The 18,915-nt window shown below is 41.5% G+C and overlaps 1 protein-coding gene across 1 annotated transcript in view; it reads right to left on the bottom strand.

Moving 5' to 3' along the window:
- Positions 1 to 18,915, bottom strand: part of gapvd1 (GTPase activating protein and VPS9 domains 1) — a 65,047-nt gene that overhangs the window by 42,654 nt on the left and 3,478 nt on the right. The window contains 8 exon segments of the mRNA XM_036144543.1: positions 776 to 796; positions 1,075 to 1,155; positions 1,716 to 1,908; positions 4,230 to 4,364; positions 4,944 to 5,027; positions 5,110 to 5,682; positions 5,769 to 6,036; positions 7,465 to 7,683. Coding sequence (XP_036000436.1) covers positions 776 to 796; positions 1,075 to 1,155; positions 1,716 to 1,908; positions 4,230 to 4,364; positions 4,944 to 5,027; positions 5,110 to 5,682; positions 5,769 to 6,036; positions 7,465 to 7,649 — 1,540 coding nt within the window. The 5' untranslated portion in view covers positions 7,650 to 7,683.

The following is an 18,915-nucleotide window of genomic DNA, read 5'->3' as shown; positions in this document are numbered from 1 at the left end:
AAACGTAAGTCCGGTAAATTCAGTTTCTTTTATTTGGACCATATTGGAGATGTATCGATCATTCTGTCTGCCTGATACAGATGTCAGGTTATCTTTGAGATCCAACCTGCTGATTGCATCTTTTTCTTGAGACATATGACATAAAAAAGAAAAAAACAATATGCTACAGGTTATTTGATAGTGGTACTAGTTTAGAGTCAAACAGAAAATAAAGGCTTTACAAATCTATAATGCGATGCGGAAAAAAAAAAAGTCCTTACCAGCATCGGATTTTTACTCAAACCAAAAAAGTGTGCCTAAGTACATGTAAAGCACCGCGACACCAAGGAAAATATTAGTAGCTTTTAGTTTTGATGAAATATTTAAGAGGGTACGCTGCAAAAATGGAACTAAAAGTATAATTTTCTTGAAATTAGTGTATTTGTCCTTAATTTGAGCTGGTAAATAAGATTATCTGCCAATGGAATGAGTACTTCTACCCCTAAAATAAGATAATTAGATATACTGCACTTGAAATAAGATGGAGATCGGTTTTCCTGTTTTTAGTGCAAAAATCTTATTCCATTCTTTACTTTAAGTTCCCTTTTTGCAGTGTAATGGCGTTTGAGGGTTTGGGCTGCGTTCACAGTTTGCATGAATGTTTTTCTTTTTTTTAGAGTGACAACAAAGTAGAGAAAGATAAAATTCTATTTTTTTTTTTAAACAAAGTTTAGTAGTACTGCTTCAAATACAAACGTCATCTAATCCTACAGACGATTTTTCGTCTCCACTCTACCTGGTAGCGAGTAGCCAAAATCTGATGAATGACGAAGCAAAAACAAAAACAAATAAAGTGAAACAAGATCAGTGGACAAAAAAAACGAAAATCAGCTTTTTCATCAGTAAAAGCTTTGTGGGAGGCAAAGCATGTGAGCGCATGGACAGCAGCGGTGCTACGCAACAGAAAGCAGTGATTAGGGCGCAGCTTGGAGAAAGGACCAATGCTCTATGAGTGCTGGGCTGAGGGCTGGGTGACACAGCATGTGCAGTGGGTTAGGTGCTCTGCAGCTCCAGGCTAACCGACAGGCTACCCACCAAAAGGGGTTACTAATGGAATGTGAGCGGACAGAGCGGTGGTTGAGGGGTCCCAGGATGTTATAGCGGCTAAGTGTTGTCCTGGTCGTTCGTTGGCGGCACGGGAGGAGAAGAGAAGGGCAAAAAGTAGGGAGTTGGAGAAAGAAGAAACAGAGGACCTCAGAATTCAGCGCTGTTCAAACATCAACTCATGTCCAGCATATCAACACCTTAACTTCAAAAGAAGCAAATACAAGCGCTTTATTTCTATGCGAGAGTGTTGCTACATCATTTGAGATCAAACGCTAATGAAGGTAATCTATGCTTCTTTTTCTATCCATTCCAATTAAAATTGCTCATTTATAGTTGGTAATTTAATTGGTTGTCATTCCTGTAATTGAACCTCAATCTAGGGCATGCTAATTACCCCTGTAACAAGCTGAGAAGTAGCCAATTAGCTTCCCATAAACACAGGTTTTCACCACATTGCTGTGCTTCCTTGTTATGCTTTTTATAAGGCTTCGTGACCGATGTGCACAGTCAGCTTTCTGCCTTTCCAAATATCTTTTAGGACCTAATCATATCAAGCAGGTCAGAAAACGAAACCTAAAAAGCCTGAACAGCAAGCAGATACAGATGGAGAACGCAGTCCAGGAGAATACCTATGGGTAATCTGTTCTTCTTGTTGGCCGGAGTCGTAGCTGGGGAAAGCTGAGGCGTGTTGGAGGGAGTCAGCTCCAGACTGTTGCTCTTCACCGTTTGGGACTGGGGCACGTTGGCCAGCAGGGTCTCCAGCGCCATGTGCTCCTCCTCTCGAAGGTGGTCTCCTGCCATTACGCTGCGAATAAAGTCTACCTACGATGCAAGAGGGAAAACAGTTCTCTCAGGGTCAACTTGATAAATGATTCATAAACCGTTTCAGAGAAAAGTGGAGTTTATGTACACTTCTCTATCAGCTTATATATATATATATATATATATATATATAGCTTGTTACGTAGAGCTCAGAAGAACCCTATGAATCCTATTAAAAGTAAATTTGCATCAAAAACATTTGTGTATAATTTTATATTTCAGTTTTATCTTATGTTCAAATTTGCAATTTAAAGTGATATTTGATCATTTATAGTATGCGCTCCAATGAGGCTCATTTGTCAGCTCAAACGTACCTTTTGAAAATAGCCTTTAAGCAGATATTAAACATGGTTTTAATTAAGTCCATGTTTCTGAATTTTAAGTTGATTTTCATTAGCCTAATGTAATATTTTAATCTTAAATGTTATGTTTTTATTAGTTCTAAGTAGAAAATCATCACAATTAACAGAAATTAAGACTTGAAAGCATCAGTTTGTGTGTAATTAAGCTACATAGTGTGTTTTCATTTAATTAATATGAACGTATACTTATTTTTTGAAGTTACAAAAAAGTTAATTGAGTTTGTGGATTTTATTATAAGAAATGGTTATATTTGTTTCACAATTTGGACTTGATAACTAAAACTGGAATTCTATTTAGCTCACTGCCTGTGACTAAAGTAAACCCAATAAAACAATTTTTCTAAATATCTTTTGACTTAAGGAAAATGGTAAATAATTGATTTAGTGAATGAAAAAGTTGATTTCAGCAAAGCCGTCTTCTCTCACTCTTTGTCCTTCAGAGTTCCGGGTTTTCCATTACAAAATCCCAGACTTTTAGTCACAAATTTCAAGAGAATTGCTGATATTCGAGTACAAAAAAAAAAAACAACTAGCTGGATTTTATTATCTGCCATGTCTATAAATTATGCAAAAACACAATGGTGCCGTCTTATCCAGTAGTGAGGTAAAGGGTGCTGTTCTGTCAAGTTTACTTGAAAATCTAACACAGTTTGTTTGTTTGTGATACGTCTGTTATGTATGTAAGAGTTAATTAGTTTGATGGCTAAATCAGACCCATTTAATTAAATCCACACACAGAACAGTCTAAAACTTATCCGATAGGACCTAGACACCACATAAACATGAAATGGCTCTTTTTACATTTAGACTTACATTTTTTTGATCAATGTTTGTCTTCGAGTTTTCACACCGAGTGCCTTAAAACTAGTTATTGTTTCCACCAAAGCTTTTATATACTGTATATACACAAAGATGGTTGCATGCTATTGCCAAGAAAGAATAAAAAAAATTGTGGAGCAAAATAAATCTATAAAAAGGACATTTAAAGGACACACGACTGTGCAAAATGAAATTGATCAAGAGGTTTGCAGAACCTTCTAATTGAGATACAAGATACAAAGATGGAATGGAAGAAATCTGGAAATAAACATTTTTAAATTTTCTCTTTCTTTTAAAGAGGGACAGTCTGTAACTAATTAGGCTTTTAATCAGCAAAAATCAAGTACTGCTTTTACATATACATATTTTGGCAAAATCTAGTGTTCTCATAACTTAGAATTAGTAATTCATGAATACAAAAATGGCGGTGCGCCCACTGGGAGGCGCCATGTTGCCATGCTATTTGTGATTTCAGCAGCCGAAAGGGGCCCGACTTGTCAGCCATACACGTTTTCCTCTAAATATCAGTCTATGAGAACACACTGTCGGTGGAGTAGAAAACAAGCAAAGACGTTCATTCTATTTGCAGAACCGGAGAAAACTAGAGTCCATATTGGCGCCGCTATTATTACCAGGTGGAGATAATTCACGAGGGAGCGAAGATTTAAAACGGCTGCAGAGGTGGCAGTGCTCTGCTGGACAGCAGGTAGGTTAGGTCAACATAACAGTGAAGTTTATTTTTGCCATAATGGTAGAAACAGGGCAGTGTGGTCCAGTAACTACTCTGTCCTCCTGGCAGGTAGAGAAAGCAATGATGAGCATGAATTCCACACTCTTGATGACTGCGTAGGAACCCTGGCCCATGAATCAAAGGACTACATTATCCTAACTGTAACAATCAGTGTGTGATGGACTGGAGAGCTGTCCAGGCTGTATCCAGTGTCTTGCCCTCGGACTGCTGGAGATAAACCATGTATCGTTTCCCTCACACTTCTCAGTGTATTATGCAGTATTTTGTGAAGGTCAATCGCGTAAGATCCCAATAAAATACAAGAATGCTTTTTTTTTTTTTTTACATTACAGTAGTAAGGAAAAAAACAGCAAGTAGCATCACATAAAGACAGCTGAGAGGAAACTTACCAGTGCAAGCAGCTGACTATGAGTTATATAGACCGCAGTTCTACTGAGGCCTTCAAGAAGGTTCATGGAGGACATGGGCGGGGTCTCTACTGCTCGTCCTCCAATCACCACGTCCAGAAAAGCAGCGACACAACTCTGAAAACAGAGAACAAGAAAAGAAGCATTTCCAAAAGTACGTCACGTAGCGGATACAAAACGCAGCTAAACATCTAACTTTGCCTAAAGCCTGAATTAGACATTTCTCAACACAGCATTAAATCAGACAAAATACGCCCCTTGACATCGACATAAAAGTTACTTTTTTTCCTGACCTGACAATATGTTCAATCAAATAGTAAGAAAATCACTGAGAAAAAGAATCATCATGAAACTCTAAAACTATCCTAACCACAGCATGGGCGAGATTATAAGGACAAAAAAAAATACCTTATTGGTGGATCTTAATGGACACACCTGACATAAAAGAGGCTGATTTGGTTTCCTAAAACTTCTTACTGGGAAAGTATCAGCTGGTGAACTGAAGGATTTAACAGCCAATCAGTTTAGTTAGCTTGGAATCATGGAAAACTTATTCGACCGCCTTTTTCTGCTCATTTCTGCACTTCATAAGTGAGGTGATGACCATCAAAGCAGTTCTAATGTCACAACAGCAAACAAGGAGCGTTGTGCAAGATTCACCAGTGGAAATAAGGAAAACACTTTCCTCACACCCACCTTATCAAACTTAGACAAACTGCTTTTCCGCCTGGGGTCTGAATCGTCGTCGGCCATGGCCAGCTGCTGCAAAAGTTGCCCCACCTGTATGAGAAAAGCATCGGATAGTCGTTCAGCGGGCAGAACGTGCAAAACCGTGCAGGCCCGAATGGTTCAGGTGCGTTACCTGCATCAGGTTAAAGCGAGCCACCTCGTTGATGGGTGCATCTGAGATGATGCCGTACTGCTCTGGGTTGACTATAGCCGGGCAAATGAAGCAGGTCAGCAGGAGGTCCGTACACATGGTGCGCACCTCGCCCACCTCAAGGCGCTCCACGCACGACAGGGTCTTGTACATCTGGGACACGATCCAGCGCAGGCTGTGAGGAAAGCAATAGGTGTTCTGCTTCAGGTAGCCGATGAACTTGTTCACCAGAGCGACCAGCTTGGCTTCGTTGGCCTCCACAGCCGCCTGCACTCTCCGCTTGTAGTCCTCGGAGCCTTTCTCCCCGAAGCGTTCCTGCTGGGCCGGTGTGAGGCGCTCCGTCACCTTGGCCGGGTCAGTCTCCAGGTGGTCCTCGTCCTCCACCAGCAGCTGCATTATGGCTTCGTGGAGCGTGGCAGTGAGGAAGAGCTTGGCTGAGTACAGGCCCTCGGAGAAGAGTTTGAAAAGGATGCTGAAGGCACAGGTTCCGCGGCGGAGCAGACGGCGAGGGTTGTCGCTCTCCTTCAGCTCAAATTCTATCAGGTATCTCAACACCTGCAAGAGGACAAAAACTAAATCAGGACCTATCATCTTTTTTTTTTTTTTTAGTCTCTGTCACACTTTTTTTATGAACTTCTGACCTGCAGAAGGTAGCTCTCATCCTCCTGCATGATGCAGTTGCCATAAAGCGAGGTGAAGACGTTGTAGATGACGCCCTGGGTGTGCTCCTGGTTAAGTCGTTCTCCTGCCACGAGGCACGATGCGACAAGCCTGGGGTTTTCCCTCAGCCTGGCCAAGAACTCGCCGTAGATGGTCTCCTGGAAGCCCAGAGTCTTGTAGCCATCGATGAACTGGGTATCTTCCAGCATCTTGGCATGTTGACAGCACTCAGCCGGGGAGGCCTCCACACTACAGGACAGAGAGCGCTAATGATCAATTAGCATCTTTTTTTTTAAAAAATGCTTCAAGAGCCATGTTATTTTGACTTCCTCCCACCAGATAAACATGTATTTGTGTTTTCTAGTCAGCAGACCTATTTTAAAGAATTTACAATTCTTTAAGATTTCATTTTTGGAAAATCTGGATTTTATTTTGCCAATACACTCATTGGGTTTCCATGAAAAGAACAGTATGTGATGCTGAATATATGTTTAAGCAAATGTATTGTCAAAATATTGTTAAGTGGAAACTTTTTTTTACCATAATACGAGGTACTTCATTTACTTGTTTACTTTTTTTTTAACTTAGTTTAATGTTCACAAGTGCAGTGAAGCCTGTTCTTAGCTCAATGTGTAATACCACTAGCAGCAAATGTTTTGTTATATTTTCATTGTTTATAATGGCACGGCTGCCATCTTGTTTTACAAGCATATTTCACAGCTTGTTTTTAGTTGCACTTTGAATTCAGGTCAACTCCCTGACGAAATACTTGACATAAAAAGCAAGGTTTTAAAATAATTTCTTTAATTTCTTTTTATGAAACAAAAAGGAGGAAAAAAAAATAAATTAATCAGATTTGATATGATAAAATCGGAGATTTAATTTTTAATCCATATCGCCCAGCCCTATTTTATACATACACTCATCGCAGTAAATGTGTAACTCTTTATTAGTTTTTTACTTGGAAAGATGTGCAACAAACAACTTCGATAGTTTTTCTAAACAAAAACGGAACACATTTGGATTTATGGTGGATTTTCTCTGTTGATTTGAGGTGAACTTCGTTATGCCACCCAGATTGTGCAAAGCATCTGATCCATAGCCACTGAAACGGACCCCACGTATGGCGCTACCGCCGTCATGCTTGACAGCCGGCTCAGGGTTCTTAGATTTGCAGCTCTCACCTCACTACCCTAAACATGGTTCTGGTCACCATGGCCAAATAGCTCAAACTTTATCTAAGCTGCAACTTTAAGAAGAAAGGTGTTGCAGCTTCTTTTTTGATCTGCACCCTTCTTCATATCCATGCCGATTGTTTTAAGGTTGCTTCATGGTCATCCAGCATGTTCCGGTTTGCGACAGCCTTGGTGGTTCCTGGTTGGTCTCTGAAACTCCTCACCAATTTCCTTTCATTTCATTTCAGGGCAACAGGTTAGGACAGATGCTGAAACCTTCAACAAAACGGAGCGTTCAGACAGAGAAGTGACCACAAACGTCGAAGTGAAAGCTTAACGTTACGCTTCCTGATTGGCTTACCCTCAAATGACCCGTTTATGGGCTACGCTTAAGACTCAGGTGACAAATGATTTCTACACTCCTCCGAGAAGGATGGTTTGTGTCAAACTGTGGTTTACAAAAACATCCAAAGTCAAAGTGAAAGACTCGCGACGGCCTGACCTGGTGAGAATGAGCCGATCGAGGTTGATCCTCTGCTGCTTGGCGATCCAGGCGGCCCGGTACAGCCTCTCAGCCGTCTTGAGCACATCGCTGTTGAGCCTCTGGATGAGCTGCTTCTCCGACGCCACGTAGAGCCTCTCCTGCTTTAGGTGGTGGGCCAGAGTGTGGATGTCTGGCTTCACCATCTTCACGGGCTCACGCGGACAGAGAACGACACGGCTGCGGAACGAGGGGAGACAAACTTAGATGCAAGAGAAACAGAAAGCAAAAGCTCAAACCATCTTTTAATCAAACGTCTGACTGACAAGGACGGGAAATAAAAGCTTGTTAACCGGGGCGGGGGGGCATAAAGTGTTGCGTGACGCCTGATGTGGCTTGCAGTAGGCTTTGCCAAGTCTGGGAAAACAAGCCGCAGTGATATCATCAGGGCCATCTTTGCTCGGGTTTCAGTTCCATTTTCCTAAGGAAGCCGGCAGCGTTTAGGGTGGAAGGGATCGCACAATAAACTCCTCCAGTCAAAAGAACGTACTTATTAGGAAACACTCAGAGCCCCGGGGTTAAATTATTTAATGGAAAGTGCCTTAAAAAGACAAATGAAAATAAACCGTTTGAATGGGTCGTTTTTATTTATTTCATTTGTTTCATCCGAATTGATCGGTTGTACTCAGCTGGCCCATTAAACCAAAAGCAGGAAACGAGTGCATTTTCTCCTAAGTGCTGGGTGGACATTAGCTTGACAGATTACGGCCGCGTCATGCAAGGGAAGTCATCATTTGCATTCTGTATTCTTTACACGAGGGCGGCCCAAGACGACAAAAAAGAAAGCTGCTTGCTCTAAAGCTCCGGCGGGCATTACACAGCCAAAAAAAAAAAAAATTTTAAAAAAATGCAAATCACTCTTTCTATTCAAAAAACACACAATCCAAGCCGAGTGCATGAAATCTGAATGATTTTTCAGTGAATCCTTCCCTCAAAAGCCTCTTTGTAGTCGGCTGCTTACAGTGAAAACCCAGATTAAAAGTGTGGAATTGGGGCTCCGGGCGGAGAATGAGACCGGGCCCAGAGAAAACAGCCTGCGAGTGGGAATGACTGAGAGCCAGTGTCAACCCACACAGACTAACAGACAGCCGCAGTGTTCGCTGTGGATATGCCTGACAAATTAAATTGGTTATGTGCGTTTAAACTGACGATAAGCTCTCTACAGTGAATTGCTGTATCAAATCCAAAAGAAAAAGGTCATTTAAATAGCAGTTAATATGCAGCGAAGAAAAGCTGCAGACAAATAATCCTCCTAAAAACACACCAGTAAAATAATAGCAGCATAAAGACATTATATCTAATTATTCGACTGGTAATATGATTCGGGTTTATAATGTCAAAAGGCTTTCCCTGAATAATCATTAGGACTGACCTGGAGAGAACCAAATATTACAGAATATTGGGATATTTAGACGTCTAGATTTCTGGACAGTTTGAGCTTGAAACAGAGCCAAGTTGCTTCGTTTTATCCCTCAACAAGTCCCGTTCTACCTGTTCTACAACATCCTGGACAAGGAAATGCTGGCAGCACTTTGGAGAACTCACATTTAAGCTAGGCGTCTGGTTACTCTGACAGGGAAGACACAGGGACTGATATTTTAGTAGTGCTACGCTTGCTAATTGTGCTAGATGCCAACATGACAACCAAAAAATGGCTTAATACAGGCGTCCATTAGTCAAGCGCTGTAGAGACACTGTGCTGCATCTTTTAGACGTGTCCCCTGGTTCCCTGGTAGGAGGACAGTGGCTCTCTGGGACTGGAGAGGGAGAACCCTGGTTTAAAATGTCAGCTCTGAATTCAAACTTTTTCGGTTTGAAATACACGGTTTTGACCATTTGGTAAATTGTGCTTTGAGAATTAATTTTAGTCAATTATAAATTCCAAGTGTAAGCCTATCTGAAACCTGAATGTTTAAGAAAGTACAGGTGAGGTTTCGGCTTTGTAGGAGAATATCTGATTGTTTTCAGCATCATGCAATTTAATATCACCTGAACAGACTGAAAATAGTCTTCTACATATTAACAGTTGGATTGGGGATTGATTTTGACCTGAAAAGGTCTGACCACTTCATCTTTAATAAGCCCTGACCCATTCCGGTACCACACCTCCATCTCACGTCATTTCGTGCAGAAATGTGTCTCTGTGTCTGTTACTGATCCAGCCAGTCCGGGCTCATCTCATCAGGCACTAAAGCCTTTGTCAAAGCTGTGCTCAGACATTTCTTGGCCCGTTCTTGATGTTTCCACTTCTGTTTCTTGTTCAGTGGCAGTCGGGTTTTCGCCTTCCTCATCTTCGTCTCAGGGCACCAAACACTTCGTACGTCTGAGCCCTGCAGGAACGTTTCAGTCCGAGAAGATGACAGCACTGGAAGTGAAGGGGTTCTTGCAGCTCAACACCTGATTCTTCTTCAATCTTTGATAGTTCATTTGGGTCTCTTTCCCCCCCCCCCCCCCAACATGTTCCTTATGACCCAGTTGACTATATAAAACAAAACAAACAAAACGTCTGAATCCCTCAACATCACTTTTTATAATTGTTGACTTGTCAGCCATTTAAGCTTCTTTTCAGGCTCATTTTGTATAAATAATTATCAATCATGACAGACTACTTAAAGCTAGAGTCAGCGATTTTTACGGATGTTTCTCCAAGTCTCTTTTTGAATAATGGCGCATGCGCAAGATCGTCTTATCTGCTCTTCCACTCTTCAGGGGGATCGCATGAAATAAGTCTTCCTGATCCACTCTAGTCTTATTTCTTTCTACTGAGGCCTTCCCTCTTCTTCCCATAAACTTGTATGCTGTTTGCTTCTTGCGACTCTCAGTCATGTTCAAAGTATACGGTGAGAGCGGCAGAGCTACAATGAACGGCTAACACCGAAGCTAACTGCTAAGCTAACCGGATACATAAACACTAGAAGTGAGCACACACAGCCAGCAAACGGAAACTATCAAGGATGGTGTATGCACATTGGTTTTACATGAGCGCGTCAGAATGATTGCCATGTGGGACAACCAGTAGATAAGGTGATACCCCCGAAACTTGAGGGACAGAGGAGAGTGAGAGCAGGACCAGAACTATGACCAATCCCTGTTCTTTGGACCGAACGGCAGGGATTGGGCAGAGTTTACAGGCCTGCAGCTCTCACAGAGATTGATTTTTATACCTCCTTTTTTTGAATACATAATGTATTAACTACTTTCAGGATACAAGGACCATTTTACCCAGTATCACAAAAAGTGTTTCTGAAAAGGATTCCCAACTATACCTTTAAGGCTTGTGTACAGGCACAACAAATAATGTATTGATTTAATAATCCCACATTCCAACTCAGCCTTTTCTCTCAAATATTAGGTTGGACAACACTGTTAGTGCTCTATGATCTAAAAATACCTTTTTTTTTTTGTTTGGAAGTGACAAACTGGCTTGAATGTTGCCATAAGCTACACTCTACAGGGTAGAGAGTAAAACGGGGAAAGTTGGGCAGGGAAGTCTTTAGAAAGCTGTTCTTGGGCATTCAAAGGCAGCAAAGGAAACGATTAAATAATCACTCAAAGCATACACCGATATTTGGTGGATTACTGAGGGAGGAAAAGGTGGCAGCAGAAGAAATGTCTGTGGAGCCCCCTCTCTTCTAATGCTGGTCAACCAGGGCATTATTTTTCTTGCACAGACAGGAGAAAACGGCTCCTTTAGTCTTCAACACAATTAGAGAACTTCGGCGAGCCGTCTTAGTTTGCTCTTAGTGAAATTCCTAACAAATCTGTCAATACCTAAGTTACTTCTCCAAATGTACTTGATGAGGAACTTCAATAAAAACCAGTGCAGGGTGACACTGTATCAATATTTTTCTTTGGCGTTTGCCTGAAACGCCTCTAAATCAAGAACTTCCCCTTCATGTCATCAACCAACAACGGGCAGCATACACCTCTGAGTACATTTGAACAAATAATTATTGGATACTTATTCAAAGATGCAAAAAAAGGGAGATTTGTTCCTGAAGTTCACTCTTCCTTCCACCAACACGTTCAGAGAATCTTCTATATTGCATTATATCTGTCAGGGACAAACTATAGTGGTTCCTCCTGAACTCACAATGCACACAGATGTCATTTAAAGTTCAGAGTTCAGTGACCTGTTAACAGTAAGGTTCTTATTGTGAAGGTTTTCCACACATACTCTATAAAGTAAAGGAAAAATGCATTATTATTATTATTATTATTATTATTATTATTATTATTATGACTAAGCATTAGCAGATCTTCCGATACGATGGCCGTAGTCCAACAAATCTGACAAGCAGGTCAAAATCTAGCCAAATCAGTTGAACCTTTCAGATGGTTTCTTCTAAAACCAGCTAAATGTTTACTTACTTGGCATTAGCCGCTAGTCGGCCAACAGCTGCTAGAATACACCGCAAAAAGGGAACTAAAAGTAAGTAAATTGTTCTTGAAACGAGTATTTGTCCTTGATTTGAACAGGTAAATAAGATGGTCTGCCAATGGAATAAGATTTCTGCACATAAAATAGGAACAACTTATCAACATCTTGTTTCAAGTGCGGTATAATGCAAAAAAGGGGAACTAAAAGTAAGTACACTCATTTCAAGAAATATTTATTTTTCCTTGATTTATGGAGCTAAATAAAACTATTTGCCAATGGAATGAGTATTTTCACCTCTAAAAAAAGATAATTAGATATCCTGCACTTGAAATAAGATGATGGAGAGGAATTGTTCCTATTTTAAATGCAAAAATGTTATTACATTGGCAAATAGTCTTATTTACCTGCTCTAATCAAGGAAAATACACAGATTTTAAGAAAATTTCGTTTTCTTTTAGTTCCCCTTTTGCAGTGCATATCTAATTATCTTATTTTAGAGGTCAAAATTACTCATTACACTGGCAGATAACCTTATACACCAAATACACTCATTTAAAAAAAAGTTTACTTTAAGTTTCCTTTTTGCAGTGTAGAGGACTGCTCCCTCTGCAAGCAGTAAACATAAAAAAAATGTTTTAAAAGCCTTCCTTGTGCAGTTATAAAGTCCAGAATAGAGCTAGATGTAACAGTTTACGCCATCTGATGATTTTTAATAACTGAATAGAATTTAACTGCATAACTGAATATAACACACATTTTACTATAGAAATCATTAAGACCAGTAACTATCTGACCTCTTTAACATGAAAGTTGATTCATGAATATCAAGGTCAAGGAACAACATGAGCGAGAGCAGACAACTACAGCGCATAGAACGTTCCCTAAAGACGATTCCAACGTGTCTCTGTATGGCAGCTCGTGTGCACAATCTAGTTCTGCAAGCTCTAATATCTTCATTTAGCCCAACCCTATTCTGATCGGCCTCAGTCACAGCTCCTAAGAAGAAATCTGAATCTGCTAAAACCTGTGCAGGCCGATGATGGCTTTACGGCAACCATGCCCTCTAAACTGCCCGCAAAACGGTGCATCTCTGTTGCTAATTCATAGAAACTGTCCTAAACATCCTTTTACATTTTTTTATGATACCTTGAAGGGATACATACACCCCTTGGTGGCAAGATTTATAGTAAATAATAAATATTTGGTCCCATTATTATCATAACTCCACATTTTCCTTACACTGGCATTGAGTGACCGTGTGACTCTTGGAGTAGAGTATTATAGAGTAATATTGATCATATTGAGCAAACTGACACTACAATGATGATAGATCTGCAATATATGTGCAGCCCTGATATTTATATGAACTGTTCAACTAGAACAATTGCAACACAGCATTACTTACACTGTTGCGCTGCATAAAATAGCTAAGATATTTAATGCTGTTAAGAATGCAGCTACATAAATCTCATCAGTGAAACATTTCTTGCGTAATCAACTTAGACAAAAGTCTATTTTTAATCCAGTAACCAGATTGATGTAACTGGACAACACATTACCCACTACTGTTGAACTCTTCCCCTCAAAAAGCCAGCAGGCTCATGCTCATGACTCACTTGGTCGTGCGCGGTCATATTCTTAACTCGGCTCAGTCTTCACACAGAAGTGAAAAAGCAGGCAGGATGCTAAGCGGCTAGCTGGAAGGAGGACCGCTCTTTGTCACAGAGCAGAGCGCCCGTCAGCGCCGATAACAGCCACGGTTGTTTAGAGTTAACTGGTGAGTCAGTCATGGAGAGAGCACTGGGGAACTCTGAAGCAGAAGAGAAACCCGGGAACGCTCCATGTGAGCGAGAGGAATTATCTGCCTGCGACTCCAAGTGTCCTGAATGAGAATGTTCATCCAAGTCCGGGTTGGGGGGGGGGGGGGGGGGGACACGGTGAATACGAGGGGACTCACAAGAGCGGCTGTTCAGCAGGACCATACGTGGGAGCAGAGGAGTTCTGACAAAGTAGAGCGAAAGAACAGGGGAGGCGAAGGATGCAGGTATTCTGTGCAAAAACGGTAGAGCGGAGAATGAAGAGGTTTGGAACGCAGCCCGGTCCTCCCGTTAGGCGATCCCACACGCATTCAGCCAGCCCTGAGCAAAAGTACAAAGCATCTCTGACGGCTATTAAAAGGATTTCACTTTCTACAAAAGGCGTTCGTGACTCTGAGCCAACATCCTCTTCACACTTCCTTTTCTGAAAATTTCTTACGCTGCTCGGCGAGCAAATAGAACAACTGGAGTCCGTGTAGGTCATCATCGCGGGCCTCTTTCTCCTTTTGACAGGGAAGAGAGCCTCCGGGCGTGTGTGAAATATTTCTGGAAAACTAAGAAGTACATTCCAGCGGGAAGTGCTTGGACAGATTTTCAGGCACAGTCGGCTCAGGAGAGGAGCAAAGACACACAACAACCCGAAAACTCCTCCATCACCGCACTCGGATTAAGCGCCTAGATGCCACCTTCAACCCCCCCGCCTCTGCTTTCTAGAACAGTTAGGAGACCACAAACCCAAAAGGAAGAGCTGACTGCAATTTATGACTATGAAGCAGTGACAATGGGAGCATAATCAGGAATCCCTGATTTATGACTATACTGAAAACGCTGCTGTGCTGACCGTTCTAGAGTAGGCGCAAAAAGGGAACTAAAGGCAAGTAAAACTTTTCTTGAAATTGGTGTATTTTTCCTTGATTTGAGCAGCTAAATAAGACTATTTGCCAATGGAATTAGTATTTGTACCCCTAAAGTAAGAATTAGGAATTCTGCTCTTGATATAAGATGATGACGATGAATTGCTCCTATTTTAAGTGCAAAAATCTTATTACATTGGCAAATAGTCTTATTTACCTGCTCAAATCAAGGTAAAATACACTAATTTCAAAACATTTTACTTACTTTTAGTTCCCGTTTTGCAGTGCAGCACTGAGACTTTAGGAAACATCCTGCAACCTCCAACTCTTCCTCCTTTTCATCAATCCAACTTGTAAGACACCTTCTAGCTCAGAGCTAGTTTTATACAAAACTAAAAGAGAATCTCAATAAGCAGGTAAAAATGTTACATTATGACGATCAGCTCCAGGACACGCCTGCACACATCAGATCATATGTTTTGTTTTTCCTGCATTAGAACAGCAGAACCACGTTTCATCTTCCTGCAAAGCCTCATACATTTCCAATAATAACACAGGCTTTTAGGCATCAGAATACCGATATTCAGTGAAGCCATAAAAACAGAAGCTTATGAATCCATCCCCAGTTGTAAGGACTTAACATTACCCATCATGAAAAATAAAGTGGCTTGGTACTTTTAAAGCTCAATTGGACCAAGACAGCTAAGTGCTACAAGCCACACGGCATCGTTTCTGATCAGCAGAACCGACAGTGAGGCGCAAACATGTTGATTTGTAATTTTAACATCCAGTTAGAATTACTAGCCTAATCTATGCATTTTTAGGCAGCAGTAACTATGAGCAACAACTAATGTTAGCTTGCTAGGTGACTCTTTATGAAAATATGCCCCCCCCCCACACACACACACACACCTAATCCCTGTTAGTTTTCATCAACAAAATAGCTCAACTATTTGCCATTAAAGGGGTTGATCAGGGTTGGAGCTGTCAAACAAAGCCTTAAATGTTCTGTGTGGCTCCGTGGCTGATGTTATGAAAATGGTAAACAGGCCGTTGTGCAACAGGTGAAGGACGAATTAGACATTATGTTTGCACTGTACGCTTGGCAACTTACGAGCCCCAAAGTTGATGGCACCATAAGATAAAAATAACACCACAAATTCAGGTGACGCAGCAGCACTTTAATTCACCAAAAGAAACAAACAAAAAAAACAAAACGATGAAACAGTGAGCAATTAAAGACATGGTTTCTCAGGTTTGCCATTTGTTCGCGCTGATTACTCAGTGACATCTGTCAGATGCATGGCCCACACCAACGTCATTTTAAACGTCTCATCTCAGTGTAAAATAAATAATCATGTTACAAGCTGTGAAGCGTGCTGATTAAAACAGGGCTGTGCTTTAACTTTATCTATGACCGTTTCCACTCTTGAATCTGCCAGGCATGGATCACTAAACCCAGCGCAGTCTGTCAAACTGCGAAAACTGAGCGCACGGATTTCCACCGGCTTCGTTTTTTTACCCGCTGACTCTTGCCGGGCTTTAGTGAAACTGAACCCAGCTTGCGAATGGTGCCTGAAAGTCATGCTCTGCACCGATAAGAGCGACCACCAAAGATTAGAGAGACACCGATCAGAGATCTGTGGCCGATTTATAAACTCCTACTCTTAAAACTTTGACCTGCCGATAGCGATTCTTGCTAATTCCACCAGCTCTTTAAGAACTACAATTAGCAGCGTTCAAACTAGTTCTTCCAGTGTTTCCCATACATAGATCTACTTGGGCGGCCCACCCAAGTAGATTGAGCCCCGCCCAGAAAGATAAATCCCCCCTCCCAATCAGCATCAGCGGCCTACTCCGTGCACCTACAGCCAGAGTGTAAAGCTGGTGTTTCAGAGTAAACTATTCCCCCATATTGTTTGACTGCCTGTAATAAGGTATTGATAAAAAAGCTAGTTGTTGGGGCCCATAATTTCCACAATGCGAACAAAATTGCCTAATTTACAGTAAACAGTTAAACCCCGAATCTACTAAACGAACAAGACTACGGGGCGTTCACGGTGCGCACGTCATGATACGAAAAACGAGCGCTAGCCAAGAACTGATCACTTTTTTGAACAAACGGGCGCGCCTGACTAAAGGCTCCCTCCCTCATACTTGCGGACATGGGTCCAGGTACGCAAAGCTCTCTTTTTTACGACGGCGGTCACCCAGAAATCTGCTGGGCGGGAAGAAGTCCTCCCATATCCAACCGTTTTATACGCGACTCAGAGCGGACGCGCTGAACTGCTCCAAACAGTGTGCGGTGTGTGTTTGTGCCACGCATTAACAGGTGCAGTGGATGCCTGCTGGAGAAGAAAGCGGCTCCAGGTGCCGACTATCTTAAACATGCTACTACACCCCCGCCTCAGGCCACTGGCAGAAAGTTTGGGAAACGTATTGATTTGTCACAAGAAATGTAGGCGATGGGTGCGCCCCACTATGAAGGAAACAAGTTAAAGAGGGGGGGGGGGGCTTCAGAGGGGCACTTTACTTGCTTCAGGCTGAGCAGTGGCTCTGTGAACCCTCCCACAGTTGTTCGGAAACAATCTACAAAATACCAAACATCTAAAAAAAAAACGTGTTGTCAATTGGGCTTCTTTTGAACACGTTGGGCTGGAAAAATAGCTTTAGGTGGGTTGTTAAAATTTAGGCTGCTTTTCACAACATTTAGTGATTTTTTTTTTAAAGAAAGATTTTTTGTCAAAACTGTTGTCATTATGTGGCAGAAAGTAAAAACTTCTACATTTTAATAAAATGACGTCTCCTTGCACTACTTGTATGAGTTCATTTATTATGAAATGAGAGGAATCTGTGCAAATGATTGTCATTGTCCATCCATTTTCTAGCACGTCTATCCCTTGTGGGGTCAAGTGTCACTATGAAGTGGTCAACGTCAATTGTAAATACCTCAAATGGGTTGAGATTCACTGATCAAAATGCTTCATGGAGAGAGAAATTTTATAATTTTTATACTCATGCTGGGAGGCTATTGGTAAAACATTCACCAGCTGCTGTGAAAAAAATCATAGAGAAAATGATCTTGTGTGTGCAGATTATTTGATTGTCTGATTTTGTGGGGAGCTTTGTGCTGAAATTTTGAGATTTGGGCTGTTTTTTATTGTTTTGTTTTTATTTTAAGTTGAGTGGGGTTTACGTTGCGTTTGGGCTGGAAACAATCAGATCTGGCGACACTGTGTAGTGCTGGGTCCATTCAATTAACTCAAGAGTCAAGAATAAGTATAAAGAGATGCTTTGATTAACATGAGTGCTGATGTCAGGCTGAACACTGAAGTAAACATTCACACTAGGAGAGGCGACCCCAGCAGCTCAGGAGCACAAGGATCAGAACAAAGCTGGGCTCTCTTCTGCCTGCAGGTAACCCAAGTTTCCTTCATTTGGCTGACTGTTTTGGTTCTGTTCCTAGTGCTTCCCTGGCTGCCGTAGCTAACCCTCCCAGCATGAACCTTTGCTCCAGTGTTTATGTTTCCAACAGAAATTAATAGCGCTGCTTCCTGCTCGCTCTCATTTGCCACTTCTTGCATTTGGAAATAAGTCTGAATATCCACGCAGCACTAGCGACGGTGACCACAGTCGTCTCCAAGTAGGCTACGAATGCAGTGACCCGCCCCCACTCTCTCAGTAGTTGGCTAGCATGTTGCTTTTTGTGCTGTTTTGATTGGTTGAATTGTATAATTGACAACTCGAGATAGGAATGAGAGCAAATTGGACACCGAGGTAAGAAATAAATAAATAAATAAAATCACAGCTTCCAGACCTGGGCACAGTAAAATTTCGAGACAGGCACCATGCTACTCTGCTCTGCCCGCTACCACAAGTAAATTCTCAACGTATAGGAAACACTGTCTTCCTGGCCTCACAGCCACGAGCAGCCATTAAATATGTGGCTCTGAAGCAGGGCCATCTCACTGTGTGTGAGAGACAGCATGCTTAAAGTAAATAGGGTTTTACTCGTATTTTTTTAAACCAAAAACAACTCTCTTTATCATCTATATAGACAGCACAATCAGAGTGGTTAGGATTAGTAAATGTAAAGTGTTTGCGTGTCCCTACAGAATCTAGACCTAAACTGCAATTTCCAACAGGCTGCCAACCTTTTCGGATTCAGCATATTGGAGGACAGTGCTAGCAATTCTACTGCTCAGGTAGGCATAGCTATATCATTTAGTGGAACAAAGACTAAATTATTCTCCAATTATCTATTTTTTGAAAATCAACTTTTCAACCAGAGCGCCGTCCTCCATCTTTTACATGAACTATTCTTCCCAAACTGTAACGTAACATGCCTGTGCAAATTGTC

The sequence above is a fragment of the Fundulus heteroclitus genome, chromosome 12 (genome assembly GCF_011125445.2).
Source record: "Fundulus heteroclitus isolate FHET01 chromosome 12, MU-UCD_Fhet_4.1, whole genome shotgun sequence".
In the NCBI taxonomy this organism is placed as follows: domain Eukaryota; kingdom Metazoa; phylum Chordata; class Actinopteri; order Cyprinodontiformes; family Fundulidae; genus Fundulus; species Fundulus heteroclitus.
This window is presented reverse-complemented; position numbering and strand designations above follow the sequence as displayed.